The 17472-nt window shown below is 43.0% G+C and overlaps 1 protein-coding gene across 13 annotated transcripts in view; it reads left to right on the top strand.

Annotated features, from left to right (window-relative positions):
* The window catches only part of LOC110523936 (spermatid perinuclear RNA-binding protein), a 125715-nt gene that overhangs the window by 59158 nt on the left and 49085 nt on the right, over positions 1-17472 (top strand). For all 13 annotated transcript variants that reach the window (XM_021603093.3, XM_021603091.3, XM_090235012.1 and 10 more), the window contains one exon: positions 379-557. In XM_021603093.3, the coding sequence (XP_021458768.3) occupies positions 555-557 (3 nt within the window). In that variant the 5' untranslated portion in view covers positions 379-554. The remainder of the gene's footprint in view (positions 1-378; positions 558-17472) is intronic.

Below are 17472 nucleotides of genomic sequence, written 5' to 3'. Positions count from 1 at the left end.
TGTGTGTGTGTGTGCGCTCGCGTGTTATGAATGAAACAGGAAAGGGAGTGTGTGTACAGTATCAGCTGAGTGCAGATGGGGAGGTGTAGATGAGACACGGGGTTTGAAGCTTTAACAAAAAGAGGAAGGGGGCAAAGAGGGAGTATGTATTACTGCAGCTGCAATGTTTTTTTCTGTATAAAAAAATGGGCTTAGGTGGTGGGTGTTTGTGGGGGGGGGGTGCGACAATGGCCGCGAATCGTGAATCTCAATGATCAGTCTTTCCCTTTGTCTCTCTCGTTTCTCCCTCATCCCTCTCTCTGCCTCTCGCCATCCATCTCTCTCTCTCTCTCTCTCTCTCCTCCCTCTCTCTCACTCCCTCCCTCCCTCCATCTCCAGGTGAGACAGAGGGAAGCAGATCAGGTCTGTAGGCAGGGGGCTCTGAGGGGAGCGTATGAGGAGGAGTCAGAGAGCAGAGGAGACCCCTGACCTGTCCTGACAACACAGAGCTGCCCCGGCAACACACCCGGGCCACACAAGGAGACGGACAAGGAGCACCCACTCCTTTCGCAGGCATGGTAAGTAGTGTGTGTGTGTGTTTTTGCTTGTGCAAGAGCTTCCTGTCAGAATGTTTAGGATGAGTGCGTAGTGTCAATATCAAGAGTTTAAGAAAATGCCATATATGGATTTTTCAGAAATGTTGGTAAATTTGAATGAATTAAGAACACATCTTGTGAAAGAGAGAGCTTTTATTGTTTCTTCTTAAGGGCTTGTGAAAAGACAGTACCAGTCAAACTTTGGACACTCCTACTCATTACAATTTTTTTATATATATTTTTACTATTTTCTACATTGTATAATAATAGTGAAGACATCAAAATGATGAAATAACACATGTAGTAACCAACAAATATTTGATATTCTTCAAAGTAGCCGTCCGCTTTGCCTTGATGACAGCTTTGCACATTCTCTCAACCAGCTTCATGAAGTAGTCACCTGGAATTTATTTCAATTAACACGTGTGCCTTGTTAAAAGTTAATTTGTGGAATTTTTCCTTCTTAACCTCTAGCGTCGAGCAATCCCGTATCCGGGAGAGTAATCATAGCCTCAAGCTCATTACCATAACGCAACGTTTCCTATTCATGAAAATCGCAAATTAAATGAAATAAATATATTGAAACACAAGCTTAGCCTTTTTCTTAACAACACTGTCATCTCAGATTTTCAAAATATGCTTTAACTAAAGCTACACAAGCATTTGTGTAAGAGTATTGATAGCATAGCATAGCATTAAGCCTAGCATTCAGCATGCAACATTTTCACAAAAACAAGAAAAGCATTCAAATAAAATAATTTACCTTTGAAGAACTTCGGATGTTTTCAATGACGAGACTCTCAGTTAGATAGCAAATGTTCATTTTTTCCCAAAAATATTATTTGTGTAAGAGAAATAGCTCAGTTTTGTTCATCACGTTTGGCTAAGAAAAAAAAACGAAAATGCAGTCACTTACAACGCCAAACTTTTTCCCAAATTAGCTCCATAATATCGACAGAAACATGGCAAACGTTGTTTAGAATCAATCCTCAAGGTGTTTTTCACATATCTATTCGATAATCTATCAGTGGTGGCAGCTGGCTTCTCATCAGAAGAAAACTGAAAAATACTGCAGCTGGAGATTACGCAATAATTGCGACGGAGGACACCAAGCGACCACCTGGTAAATGTAGTCTCTTATGGTCAATCTTCCAATGATATGCCTACAAATACGTCACAATGATGCAGACACCTTGGGGAAAACGTGGAAAGGGTAAGCTGACTCCTAGCTCCGTCACAGCCATATAAGGAGTCATTGCCATGATGCGGTTTCAAAAAATGCGGCACTTCCTGATTGTATTTTTATCTGGGTTTTTTCTGTAACATCAGTTCTGTGGCACTCACAGACAATATCTTTGTAGTTTTGGAAACGTAAGAGTTTTCTTTCCAAAGCTGTCAATTATATGCATAGTCAAGCATCTTTTTGTGACAAAATATCTTGTTTAAAATGGGAACGTTTTTCATCCAAAAATTAAAAGAGCGCCCCCTATATCGAAGAAGTTAAATGCGTTTGAGCCAATCAGTTGTGTTGTGACATGGTAGGGGTGGTATACAAAAGATAGCCCTATTTCGTAAAAGACCAAGCCCGTATTATGGCAAGAACAGCTCATATAAGCAAAGAGAAACAACAGTCCATCATTACATTAAGACATGAAGGTCAGTCAATCTGGAAAATTTTAAGAACTTTAAAAGTTTCTTTAAGTACAGTCGCAAAAACTATCAAGCGCTATGATGAAACTGTCTCTCATGAGGACGGCCACAGGAAAGGAAGACCCAGAGTTACCTCTGCTGCAGAGGATAAGTTCATTAAAGTTATCAGCCCCAGTTATCAGCCCCAGTAACAAACACATCTCAACATCAACAGTTCAGAGAAGACTGCGTGAATCAGGCCTTCATGGTCAAATTGCTGCAAATAAACCACTACTAAAGGACACCAATAATAAGAAGAGACTTGCTTGGGCCAAGAAACACGAGCAATGGACATAAGACCGGTGGAAATCTGTCCTTTGGTCTAATGAGTCCAAATTTGAGATTTTGCATTCCAACTGCCATGTCTTTGTGAGACGCAGAGTAGGTGAACAGATGATCTCTGCATGTGTGGTTCCCACCGTAAAACATGGAGGGGGAGGTGTGAGGGTGATTTGCTGGTAACCCTGTCAGTGATTTATTTAGAATTCAAGGCACACTTACCCAGCATGGCTACTGCAGCGACACGCCATCCCATCTGGTTTGCGCTTAGTGGGACTATCATTTGTATTTCAACAGGACAATGACCCAACACACCTCCAGGCTGTGTAAGGGCTATTTGACCAAGAAGGAGAGTGATGGAGTGCTGCATCAGATGACCTGGCCTCCACAATCACCCGACCTTAACCCAATTGAGATAGTTTGGGATGAGTTGGACCGCAGAGCGAAGGAAAAGCAGCCAACAAGTGCTCACCATATGTGGGAACTCCTTCAAGACTGTTGGAAAAGCATTCCAGGTGAAGCTGGTTGAGAGAATGCTGTCATCAAGGCAAAGAGAGGCTACTTTGAAGAATCTAAAATATATTTGGATTTGTTTAACCTCTCTAGGGTATGTGGCCAACATCCAGTGAGATTGCAGAGCGCCAAATTCTAATACAGAAATACTCATTATAAAAATTCAGAAAAGATACAACTATTTTACATAGGTTTAAAGATTAACTTCTTGTGAATCCAACCACGGTGTCAGATTTTAAAAATACTTTACAGCGAAAGCATACCGTACAATTATTTGAGAACATAGCCCAGCAGACAAATCATTACAAACAGTAACAAGCCAAGTAGAAGAGTTACACAAGTCAGAAATAGAGATCAAATTAATCACTTACCTTTGATGACCTTCATATGTTTGCACTCAGAAGACATTCATATATTCAATAAATGTTCCTTTTGTTCGATAAATTCCCTCTTTATATCCGAAAACCTCCGTTTTGTTTGCGCATTTTCTTCAGTAATCCACAGGCTCAAACGTAGTCACAACAGGCAGACAAAAAATCAAAATTGTATCCGTAAAGTTCATAGAAACAACAGAAATAGAAACAATGTTTATATTCAATCCTCAGGTTGTTTGTAGCCTAAATAATCTATAATATTTCAACCAGACAATAACGTCGTCAATATAAAAGGTTAACAAGAAAGGCACTCTCTCGGTCGAGCGCATGAAAAAGCTCTGTGACACGGCAGGGTCCACTCATTCAGACTGCTCTTACTCCCTAATTTTTCAGAATACAAGCCTGAAACAATTTCTAAACACTGTTGACATCTAGTGGAAGGCATTGCAATTTGAGTCCTAGTGGAAGGAACTGCAATTTGAGTCCTAAGTCAATGGATACTGTAATGGCATTGAATAGAAAACTCCAACAACAACAAAATCCTACTTCCTGAATGGATTTTTCTCAGGGTTTCGCCTGCCAAATCAGTTCTGTTATACTCACAGACATCATTTTAACAGTTTTGGAAACTTTAGAGTGTTTTCTATCAATATCTACTAATTATATGCATATCTTATCTTCTGGGCCTGAGTAGAAGGCAGTTTAATTTGGCCATGCTTTTCTTCCAAAATTCCAAATTCTGCCCCCTACCCTAGAGAAGTTAACACTTTTTGGGTTACTATATCAATCAAATGTATTTATAAAGCCCTTCTTACATCCGCTGATGTCACAAAGTGCTGTACAGAAACCCAGCCTAAAACCCCAACAGCAAGCAATGTAGGTGTAGAAGCACGGTGGCTAGGAAAAACTCCCTAGAAAGGCCGGAACCTAGGAAATAACCTAGAGAGGAATGAGGGGTGGCCAGTCCTCTTCTGGCTGTGCCGGTTGGAGATTGTAACAGAACAATGCCAAGATGTTCAAGCGTTCATAGATGACCAGCAGGATCAAATAATAATAATCACAGTGGTTGTAGAGGGTGCAACAGGTCAGCACCTCAGGAGTAAATGTCAGTTAACTTTTCATAGCCGATCATTCAGAGTATCTCTACCGCTCCTGCTGTCTCTAAAGAGTTGAAAACAGCAGGTCAGGGACAGGCAGCACGTCCGGTGAACAGGTCAGGGTTCCATAGCCGCAGGCAGAACAGTTGAAACTGGAGCAGCAGAAATACCAGGTGGACTGGGGACAGCAAGGAGTCATCAGGCCAGGTAGTCCTGAAGCATGGTCGAGGGGTCAGGTCCCCAGAGAGAGAGGGAGAAAGAAAGAACGAAAGAAAGAAAGAAAGAGAGAAAGAAAGAGAGAAAAATAGAGAGAGAATGAGAGAGAGAGCATACTTCAATTCCCACAGGACACTGGATAAGACAGGAGAAATACTCCAGATTTAACAGACTGACCCAAGCCCCCCGACACATAAACTATTGCAGCATAAATGCTGGAGGCTGAGACAGGAGGGGTCATATGATTCCATATGTGTTATTTCATAGTTTTGATGTCTTCACTATTATTCTACAATGTAGAAAATACTATTAAAAAAAATAGGAAAAACCCTAAAATGAGTAGGTGTGTCCAAACTTTTGACTGGTACTGTATATATATTGCAAGATAATATTATTTTAGAGAGACAAATAATCAATGTTTTGTGGCAAAAAGCTATATAGCCTACAGAACTATAGAAAAAGTATTCAGATTGGGTTTTAAACAGTTACATGTAATAAAGTATCGATACATAATAAATAAATAAATACATTTTCAAATAATCACTTTATTTCAACTAAATGTCCCAACTCTCTAAACAGATGGCTTTGGATAAAGCACATATTGTGTTTAGCAAAAAAACACATTTTAAGACAATGTTTAAAAAATATGAAAGCAGCCATAATTCATACATATAGACAGGGACCCATGAACATTCATTTCAGACAGGGACCCATGAACATTCATTTCAGACAGGGACCCATGAGCATTCATTTCAGACAGGGACCCATGAGCATTTATTTCAGACAGGGACCCACGAGCATTCATTTCAGACAGGGACCCACGAGCATTCATTTCAGACAGGGACCCACGAGCATTCATTTCAGACAAGGACCCATGAGCATTTATTTCAGACAGGGACCCACGAGCATTCATTTCAGACAGGGACCCACGAGCATTCATTTCAGACAGGGACCCACGAGCATTCATTTCAGACAGGGACCCAAGAGCATTCATTTCAGACAGGGACCCACGAGCATTAATTTTAGACATGGACCCAAGAGCATTAATTTTAGACAGGGACCCACAAGCATTAATTTTAGACGGGGACCCATGAGAATTCATCACATGCAAATGTGAAAAATTGGCGTTTATCGTGTTTTGGAATCAAACTCTTCACACGTTCATCTCTTTTGTTACACCATGAAAGCTGGGACTATTTTCTACAGTAGGCATACGTACATACAGCTCATGGGACTATTTTCTACAGTAGGCATACGTACATACAGCTCAATGCAGTGCTTGCTCAGTAGATCACAAACCGGGAAGTCTGTTGAATATCTTCAACATATACAGTATATTTTTTATATTTATTTAACATATTTTACCAGGCAGGTCAATTAAGAACAAATTCTTATTTACAATGACGGCCTGGCAAAATGCCACCATAGATGCTTACTAAGATGAATTATTTGTTATTTGTTGTTATTTATTTCATTTTTGTTAAGTATTTAAAAAAAGAAATGTTTTATTTAAGCTGCATTGTTGTTTAGGGGCTTGTAAGTAAGCATTTCACTGTAATGTCTACATCTGTTCGATTCGGCGCATGTGACAAATGCAATTGGATTTGATTGTGGTAATGTCACAGTGAAGACACAGTGAGGTTGGCTGCAGGTAAGGGGAAGGTGGGAGGTGTGTAATATTACTCTGAGCAGTAAAGGACCAGTTGGACCAGTTGGGCCAAGAGAGGTCGATCTGATAAGAGGAGTGCCACCGTGAAACATTGCAGTGCCGATTGCTGTGTGTCTGTGAGAAGAAGTCTGCCTGACGATGTAGCACTATTGAACATCAGCAAAGAGAGGGGGGGGGGGAAGAAAACGAGAGAGAGGAGATGAACAGGGAGAAAGAGAGAGGACAAGAGAGGATAAGGTAAGGAGTCAGAGGAAGGAGAGAGAGGGGGGAATTAGAAAGGAGAGGAAGAGAACAAGGGACAGAGAGAGGTGGAGGAAGAGAAGAGAGAGATCAGGGATTGATTAATGGTCCCTACCCCTGACTCTGGAGTTGAGCCTCAGGGGAGTGCAGGCAGCAACATGAATTATTAAAAACTGGAGGGGTGGACAGGGTGGGAGGGAAGGCATGGGGTGTTCATAAATAACCCTTGATGATGAGGGCCGTGCTAACGCTAGCTGGGCTGGTAAGGAGAGTGGGGATGACCTTGGAGCTCAAACACTCTGCACTGCAAAGCCACAGCACAGTGTTCTGCTTCCTTATTGTCTTTTCATTGGATTTTCCCTCCGTGTGTACACACCCAGATATATATAAGCACAGACACACGCACACGCGTGCGCGCGCACACACACTCACACAATCCCTCTAGGATCTCCATCTCTATCTATCGCCAGGGACGGTGGGGCGACCTTGTTAATCCTCAGTTCCTTGTCAGCTTTGCTCTGCCCAGGTAGTCAGTTAAATGGCACTCGGAGACAAGGCAAAGTCAGCGGATCTCTTTAACACCCTGAAGCCATAACCCTTTACTGCAGCCCATAAACACTAATACTGAACACGGTCACATTACGAGAGGCAAAGAGCAGAAATGAATATCATTAGCTAGGCTACCTGGGCCCGTATTTCAGAAGTGTCTGAAAGTGCTGATCAAGGATCAGGTCCCGCCTCCCAATTCTTTATGATTTTAAAGGCCAAACCGATCCGAGGTCAGCACTCCTACTCTTAAGATGCGGTGTGCGTGTGCCTGCCCTGTGCAAGTCTGTGTGTGCGCATGTGTTTGCGCCTGTGCACGTGCGTGTGTTAATTTGAAAGGCTGTTAAAAAAAACACAATAAAACGGGGCCATCTTTTGTGCAAGAGCTGCCAAGCGCAGTGCTGGTAAATCACAGGATGAATTTTTAATGCAATCTGCCTGGGGCTGATCATACCCCTCTCCTCTCTCTGCCTTGTCGCTCTTCTGTCCCAAACTATGCATTCACCACGCACAGCTTCTCTCGCTGTGCACTCGGCAATCGTTAAGGCCACGCGACACACACCCTACACAGGCATGACACACGCCAGTGTTGCGACACACACTCCACATGTGTGGCACGCACACACAAATTGTGTGCGCATACAGACATGATACACACCTCTGTGCTTTACACTGGTGCTACACGCATCACTGAACAGCGTGTCTGTCAGCGGAGGCTGCCCGAAGGGGAGGACGGGCTCATAGTAATGGCTGGCGCCGAGCGGATGGAATCATCGAACACACGGACACCACGTGTTTGATGCCCTTCCATTGATTCCGTCTCCAGCCATAGCCACGAGCCCGTCCCCCCAAATTAAGGTGCCACCAACCTCCTGAGGTGTGCATATGGTTCCCAACAGACCAACAACACTCTCTCGCACGGCTCTCACTACACACTAGTTGCTGTGTACCATACACGCACACACAATCTCCTGGTCTGCACACTTGTTTCGCCAGTTTATGGTGGAATAGCGAGTGGAAACAGAGCTACCAGACCAGTAAGTGGGTATATAGCAACGACTTGGAGTGTGCATTGCATACTGTACGTTGGGCTGAAGATGTTTATTATTGGAGGGCAGAGCACATTTACTATACAGCAGAGCACCACGAGTAGTAAGCCGTCTATTGTGTTTATGTGTTGTGGGCTAACTGGTTCTAATTGGTGTGGTGTAATTGCAGGAGCAAGGGGAGAGCAAAGGTCAACACTCTGGGTAGTTGGCACACGTTCACACACACACACACACACACGGACAGCAACAACACCCCGCTGGGCACACACTGGTTGAATCAACGTTGCTTCCGCGTTTATTTCAGTGAAACGTGGACTAGACGTTGAATTGACACTTGAATTGACGTCTGTGTCAAGCGGGAACATACTCCCTCCGCGGAGTCCGCAGTGTGAACACAAAAACATGTACAGGGCTCGACATTCAGGTGCGTTTGCCAGTGGGACACCAGGCCTGTGCCAGCTGAAAGTTACTTGCCCGGATGGAAAAAAATATTCTGGCCTGGGTTAAGATCTGGCAGGAAAGCGAATGATGCGCGCATCGTTTTTCAACAGCAGGTGATTCTATTTTCATTTGGGCTGAGCAAGTAGCCTACACGGGGTTCATGCAGACATTGGCAAGTCAAATTCAAGGACTTTGTCAAGGATCTGCGTTTTATATTTGTTGTAATAGAATAAAACTCCCCACAAAATGTAAGCTACAAAAGTATGCATTACCACTTTAACAATAATGCTTTTTATTTATTTATAGGCCTGTACCTTATTTATAGGCCTGTACCTTATTTATAGGCCTGTACCTTATTTATAGGCCTGTACCTTATTTATAGGCCTGTACCTTATTGACATGTACCTTATTTATAGGCCTGTACCTTATTTATAGGCCTGTACCTTATTGACATGTACCTTATTTATAGGCCTGCACCTTATTTATAGGCCTGTACCTTATTTATAGGCCTGTACCTTATTGACATGTACCTTATTTATAGGCCTGTACCTTATTTATAGGCCTGTACCTTATTTATAGGCCTGTACCTTATTGACATGTACCTTATTTATAGGCCTGTACCTTATTTATAGGCCTGTACCTTATTGACATGTACCTTATTTATAGGCCTGTACCTTATTGACATGTACCTTATTCATATGCCTGCACCTTATTTATAGGCCTGTACCTTATTTATAGGCCTGTACCTTATTTATAGGCCTGTACCTTATTGACATGTACCTTATTTATAGGCCTGTACCTTATTTATAGGCCTGTACCTTATTGACATGTACCTTATTTATAGGCCTGTACCTTATTGACATGTACATTATTTATAGGCCTGTACCTTATTTATAGGCCTGTACCTTATTTATAGGCCTGTACCTTATTTATAGGCCTGTACCTTATTGACATGTACCTTATTTATAGGCCTGTACCTTATTTATAGGCCTGTACCTTATTTATAGGCCTGTACCTTATTGACATGTACCTTATTTATAGGCCTGTACCTTATTGACATGTACATTATTTATAGGCCTGTACCTTATTTATAGGCCTGGACCTTATTTATAGGCCTGTACCTTATTTATAGGCCTGTACCTTATTGACATGTACCTTATTTATAGGCCTGTACCTTATTTATAGGCCTGTACCTTATTTATAGGCCTGTACCTTATTTATAGGCCTGTACCTTATTGACATGTACCTTATTTATAGGCCTGTACCTTATTGACATGTACCTTATTTATAGGCCTGTACCTTATTTATAGGCCTGTACCTTATTTATAGGCCTGTACCTTATCATTCTAATATATGTCAGAATAAGGTGGGCGTTGCCTGGCTAAATAGACTGCATCCACCGGCAGATGCTCCCGACACAAACACACGAATGAAGTCTGTCCATGTGGTAACTAGTCAGTCTTGCCATTTGAGATGTTGGAAGAGTTATTTAGGGGTATCACGTGTGATAAAAAAGCAAGAAGGAAACAGGTTTCCCTTTGTTATGGAACGCTTGTCTGATTTTTCAGGTAGGCTATTCCGTGGCATGACGACTGAATTTCGCATCGCAAATCTTCCACCGAGACTTTTAACTTTTGAAATACCTGGTTTGCATACCCATTCTTTCCTTGGCATTTACCTGCGGATATCATAACTTGGAACATCTTTCCTACGGCTTTCTTACCCATACCGCTGTCTTCAACAACCAGCTGATGGAGAGCTGAGCAATCTCTCTGCCCAACAGATTATCTCAAACTAGACTATATGTGTGCGGCTTGCGTTGTGTGTGGTAAGTAATGGACATAGTGAATTAACAGCTTCTGGAATTCAATCCTTTTTAATAAAAAAAAAAAAAAAATCTATTATATAGCCTAGATAAAATCTCACATTATTACGGGATGATCGACTGGCCCAGAGGGATTCCACAACCTCCCTGGGCCAGCGGGCAGCCGTGAATGTCGACCCCGCATGTACACACTGTCATCTCTCACAGATATATTTTGTTACGTTACAGCCTTATTCTGAAATTGATAAAATACCCCCCCAAAGAATCTCTCTGTATTTTACTCCGTTCATTTTCTCCCAGTCCCTGCTGCTGAAAAACATCCCCACAGGATGATGCTGCCACCACCATGCTTCACCGTAGGGATGGTGCCAGGTTTCCTCCAGACATGACTCTTGGCATTCAGGCAATCTTGGTTTCATCAGACAAGAGAATCTTGTTTCTCATGGTCTGAGAGTCCTTTAGGTGCCTTTTGGCAAACTCCAAGTGCGCTGTCATGTGCCTTTTACTGAGAAGTGGCTTCCGTCTGGCCACTCTACCATAAATGCCTGATTGATGGAGTGCTGCAGAGATGGTTGTCCTTCTGGAAGGTTCTCCCATCTCCACAGAGGAACTCAAGAGCTCTGTCAGAGTGACCATCAGGTTCTTGACCAACTCCCTGACCAAGGCCCGTCTCCCCCGATTGCTCCAGTTTTGCCGGGCAGCCAGCTCTAGTTAGCGTCTTGGTGGTTCCAAACTTTTTCCATTTAAGAATGATGGAGGCCAGTGTGTTCTTGGGGACCTTCAATGCTTTTTGTCATTATGGGGTATTGTGTGTAGATAAGGAGAAAGAAAAAAAAAACAATTGAATCAATTCTAGAATAAGGCTGTGACAATGTGAAAAAAGTCAAGGGGTCTGAATACATTCTGAATGCTTTGTATAGGCTACACACAGGTACACTGTGGTTCACCTTCAGTTCATATCCTTAACCACACACGCGACCTATAGCTGTGAAAGTGAACATTTGTGGTTTGCCTGTAGATACAGTTGAATGAGTGTCTCTGGACTGTTGATGAGACTGCTTTAACACAGTAGGCAAGTGAGGGACAGTTCCCTGTTTTACCTTAAGCTCGTGCCTGTCTCTTCCCCTCCACTCACACCTGTGGCTGTGAAAGTAGTAGTAGGCTATATGTTATTGATATTTGTGGGATAGTTAGTCAGACTGAGGCCAGTCCCCTCCCCTTTGTGTAGTAGATTGTTGACAGTAGTCTCCTGTGTGGCATTGATACCAGACTAGCTGACAGGTCTGTGTGTGTGTGTGTGTGTGTGTGTGTGTGTGTGTGTGTGTGTGTGTGTGTATTTATATATAGATAGTGTAGCCAAACCGCATTGTGTAGGTGTGTGTGTAAATATATATTAATATAAATAGTGTAGCCAAACCGCATTGTGTGTGGCCAAGTGATGACGACTCCCAGTGGACTACTATTTCAACTCTGTTCAAAAAGGCATTAAACATTTCTAATGTAGAGGATCTGTGGACAATATTACTAATAGTATGTGTTGTGGTGGGAAACCTTTAAGGCCCTTCCAGGCTCTTCTAGCTAAGTAGCTCCTCCTTATACATTATTTATACCACGTCTATGAAGTGCAAGAATACAGCCTATTTCAGTTTAAATTGTACTTTTTACATTTATTTTGACGTTTTAGTGTGTTCAAATTGAGCAGAATCCCTGTATTTCAGCTAATTCTCCAGTCTCGGGAGGTGTGCTCTTCAATCCTCGGTGATAGTAAACTAATTTCTAATTCATTTACTCCCCATCCTGCTTTTGATTGGATAGACGTCTCGCTAACATATTGCATGAGGGACCTCTGGGACTCATGGCGGGCTGGAGGGCGGGGCCGTTGACGACGACAGCTGTCTTCGAGACGGAGTGTGTGCGAGACGGAGTGTGTGTTTGACAACGAGGTGGGATAAACCGAGCATGTGCTACGAGACGGTGTGTGTGTCACAGCGAGGTAGCTGAAACTCATTAGTCTCATGCAGGGCCATTGTGCTGCAGCGACGTCTCATTCACCAAGTAATCAGTGTGTGTGTGTGTGTGTGTGTGTGTGTGTGTGTGTATTTGTGTGTAAGTAGAATTATCAGCTTGGTCCCCATGCCTGTGTCTAATATAAAAGCCCACAAGCCCATCATGAGGCTAGCCTAGCTAGCTTGTAAAGGTTGTATCAGATTATAAAGGCAACAGATTCACCTGCAGTGTGGGGAGGGGCAACACCTACAGTACACCTTTGTGGCCCTAAAACCCGGGTTCCTGCAGCTTTTATTGGTGTTTTATAGTGTTTTATAACTGTTATGGCTCACATTAGAAACACCTCATAAACTCTACTACTGGGAGCCTGTTAAACACAGCACTGCACAGAGCAGGAAGACACACACACACAAACAAACACTGTGATATAATATTAGAATGTATGAATGGAGACTAATGGTAGAGCAGGATAATTGACCTCCGCTATGCATTCTGTATCACGCCTCTGGAATTGCACACACACACACACACACACACACACACACACACACACACACACACACTTCATTTATAAAAGGAAAAACACTAACACAGCATGTGCACCCAAATAGGGATGGAATGAAAAGGTTGCAGTGTTACTCCTGATTAGAACAAAAATTCCGTTGACCTTTGTGGAAGCAGTCCCGTTTCTGTCCTGCCTTCGTCGTCTGGAAAATGTCACCGTGTAATTAGGATGGAGTTTGCTACTTCTGTTCTGCTGTGGCAGCGATTTCTAGAGGATTGATAGGAGGCGAGATGTCATCCTCTCTGCTACTCTAAAGGTCAGGACACAAGCAGTGTTTGGGTGAGGAGAATTGAGTAAAACATGTGTACTTGATGGTGATAAAATAAAATGACGTAAAGTCGTTGATTAATACTGAATCTAAATAGGTCGCGAATGTTATGGAGCAGATAAGATGTCAAAACATGTCTTGCTAAACTTGTCATACTTGTTAGGCTACACCAAATGGCACGAACGGAGTGGATATCGATATACAAAGGGATTTGATGTGGAGCAGAGGAGCCATGTTTTTATTTCAAATACAGTGCCTTGCGAAAGTATTCGGCCCCCTTGAACTTTGCGACCTTTTGCCACATTTCAGGCTTCAAACATAAAGATATAAAACTGTATTTTTTTGTGAAGAATCAACAACAAGTGGGACACAATCATGAAGTGGAACGACATTTATTGGATATTTCAAACTTTTTTAACAAATCAAAAACTGAAAAATTGGGCGTGCAAAATTATTCAGCCCCTTTACTTTCAGTGCAGCAAACTCTCTCCAGAAGTTCAGTGAGGATCTCTGAATGATCCAATGTTGACCTAAATGACTAATGATGATAAATACAATCCACCTGTGTGTAATCAAGTCTCCGTATAAATGCACCTGCACTGTGATAGTCTCAGAGGTCCGTTAAAAGCGCAGAGAGCATCACGAAGAACAAGGAACACACCAGGCAGGTCCGAGATACTGTTGTGAAGAAGTTTAAAGCCGGATTTGGATACAAAAAGATTTCCCAAGCTTTAAACATCCCAAGGAGCACTGTGCAAGCGATAATATTGAAATGGAAGGAGTATCAGACCACTGCAAATCTACCAAGACCTGGCCGTCCCTCTAAACTTTCAGCTCATACAAGGAGAAGACTGATCAGAGGTGCAGCCAAGAGGCCCATGATCACTTTGGATGAACTGCAGAGATCTACAGCTGAGGTGGGAGACTCTGTCCATAGGACAACAATCAGTCGTATATTGCACAAATCTGGCCTTTATGAAAGAGTGGCAAGAAGAAAGCCATTTCTTAAAGATATCCATAAAAAGTGTCGTTTAAAGTTTGCCACAAGCCACCTGGGAGACACACCAAACATGTGGAAGAAGGTGCTCTGGTCAGATGAAACCAAAATTGAACTTTTTGGCAACAATGCAAAACGAAATGTTTGGCGTAAAAGCAACACAGCTGAACACACCATCCCCACTGTCAAACATGGTGGTGGCAGCATCATGGTTTGGGCCTGCTTTTCTTCAGCAGGGACAGGGAAGATGGTTAAAATTGATGGGAAGATGGATGGAGCCAAATACAGGACCATTCTGGAAGAAAACCTGATGGAGTCTGCAAAAGACCTGAGACTGGGACGGAGATTTGTCTTCCAACAAGACAATGATCCAAAACATAAAGCAAAATCTACAATGGAATGGTTCAAAAATAAACATATCCAGGTGTTAGAATGGCCAAGTCAAAGTCCAGACCTGAATCCAATCGAGAATCTGTGGAAAGAACTGAAAACTGCTGTTCTCAAATGCTCTCCATCCAACCTCACTGAGCTCGAGCTGTTTTGCAAGGAGGAATGGGAAAAAATTTCAGTCTCTCGATGTGCAAAACTGATAGAGACATACCCCAAGCGACTTACAGCTGTAATCGCAGCAAAAGGTGGCGCTACAAAGTATTAACTTAAGGGGGCTGAATAATTTTGCACGCCCAATTTTTCAGTTTTTGATTTGTTAAAAAAGTTTGAAATATCCAATAAATGTCGTTCCACTTCATGATTGTGTCCCACTTGTTGTTGATTCTTCACAAAAAAATACAGTTTTATATCTTTATGTTTGAAGCCTGAAATGTGGCAAAAGGTCGCAAAGTTCAAGGGGGCCGAATACTTTCGCAAGGCACTGTAAATGTATTTTCCTACGAGCACTGCCTTTGCTACTTGATTTAGGGAAAATGTATGTACGTACGAATGGCGATTGTGATATGTGGTTGTCTCACCCAGCTATCTTAAGATGAATGCACCAATTGTAAGTCGCTCTAGATAAGAGCGTCTGCTAAATGACTAAAGTGTAGACATGTATGTAGCCTCGCTACTGTTATTTTTTTTTTATTTTATTTTGTCTTTTTACTGTTGTTTTTATTTCTTTACCTACCTATTGTTCATCTAATACTTTTTTGCACTGTTGGTTAGAGCCTGTAAGTAAGCATTTCACTGTTCACTACACCTGTTGTATGCAGCGCGCATGTGACAAATAAACTTTGATTTGATTTGGGGTGAGTGGAGCAGTGGTCTAAGGCACTGCATCACGGTGCTACCTGTGCCACTAGAGATTCTGGGTTCGAGTCCAGGTTATGTCGCAGCCGGCCGCGACCGGGAGACCCATGGGGTGGCACATAGTTGGCCCAGCGTCGTCCGGGTTATGGGAGGGTTTGGCCGGCAGGATGTCCTTGTCCCATCGCGCACTAGCGACTCTTGTGGCTGGCCGGGTGCGGTGCACACTGACACGGTTGCCAGGTGTACGGTGTTTCCTCCGACACATTGGTGCAGCTGGCTTCCGGGTTAAGTGGGCATTGTGTCAAGGAGCAGTGCGGCTTGGTTGGGTTGTGTTTTGGAGGAGGCACGGCTCTCGACCTTCGCCTCTCCTGAGTCCATACGGGAGTTTCAGTGGTGAGACAAGACTATAACTGCCAATTGGATACCACGGGGGGGGGGGGGGGGGGTGAATATATGATGATAATAATAAAATGTAGAGATGTGAATTTGAAATAGATAAGAGAATGGGGCCAGTTCCCCCAGCACTGCTGTTCCCTCCTCCCCCTTAGCAGTGCGGGAGAATCAGGGGGAGGCTGAGAGCTGGTTGCTTGATTGAATTAGATGAGGTGGGGGAGTCAGGGAGGTTAGGATGCAATTGAATTCGACTTGATTGAGGATGGTTAGGAGAGGGGGCAGACAGTGTGAGGTGCTGGGGTCGCTGCCATCAGATGGAGGCTGTCATTGGCTTTAAATTGATTTCCCACCCATAAGGATGATACATGTGCTGGCAGTGCCTTCAGAAAGTATTCATACCCCTCGACTTATTCCACATTTTGTTGAGTTACATCTTGAATTCAAAATGGATTCAATTGTTGTTGTTTTTCTCACCCATCTACACACACACTAATGTTTTTAGACAGAGTTTAAAAAATAAAAAGGAATATCTCATTTACGTAAATATTCACAACCCTGAGTCAATACTTTGTAGAAGCACATTTGGCAGTGATTACAGCTGTGAGTCTTTCTGGGTAATTTTCTAAGCGCTTTCCACACCTGGATTGTGCAAGATTTGACCATTATACTTTTCAAAAACATAATGATGGTGTTGGAGTCGTGCCTGGACACGCAGTCGGGGGTGAACAGGGAGTACAGGAGGGGACTAAGCACGTACCCCTGAGGGGCCCCCGTGGTGAGGATCAGCATGGCAGATGTGTTGTTGCCTACCCTTACCACCTAGGGTAGTCCAGGATCCAGTTGCAGAGGGAGGTGCTTAATGCCAAAGCAGCAACTACTCTTCCTGGGGTCCAAACAAATGAAGGCAATCATGTTTGCGATAAGATAGTAAAGTAAAACTGCAAAACATATTACAAAGAAATGAACTTTATGTCCTGAATACAAAGCGGTATATTTGGGGCAAATCCAACACATCACTGAGTACCAGTATTCATATTGTGTTACTGTGAGTGGGCCAGTGATGCAAAATCTCAATTTAATTCATTTTAAATTCTAGGTTTAACACGAAAAAAATGTGGAAAAAAGTCAAGAGATGTGAATACTTTCTGAAGTTATTAACCACACACACACACACACACACACACACACACACACACACACACACACACACACACACACACACACACACACACAGACTGAGAGATCAAAGTGTTGCCAGACGTTGTAATGCTGGCTGCGTCTCCCCGGCACTGCTCTAGGAGATAGTTCAGTTTGACAGGGGTGTGGTGAGAGGTGTGTGTAAGCGTGCAAATGGAATTCAAGTTGCCAGTAGTGGCCTCTCCATAGTGAACTACAATACGGCCGGTTGCAGGGAGCAGCAGCACAGGGCATGGTGAGAACACACACACACACACGGCACAGGACAGGGTGTGAACAGAGCAGAG

This window comes from Oncorhynchus mykiss, chromosome 5 (genome assembly GCF_057628025.1).
Source record: "Oncorhynchus mykiss isolate SJ-2025 chromosome 5, ASM5762802v1, whole genome shotgun sequence".
NCBI classification, from domain to species: domain Eukaryota; kingdom Metazoa; phylum Chordata; class Actinopteri; order Salmoniformes; family Salmonidae; genus Oncorhynchus; species Oncorhynchus mykiss.
The sequence above is the reverse complement of the archived record's forward strand: the minus strand, read 5'-3'. Positions and strand labels throughout refer to the sequence as shown.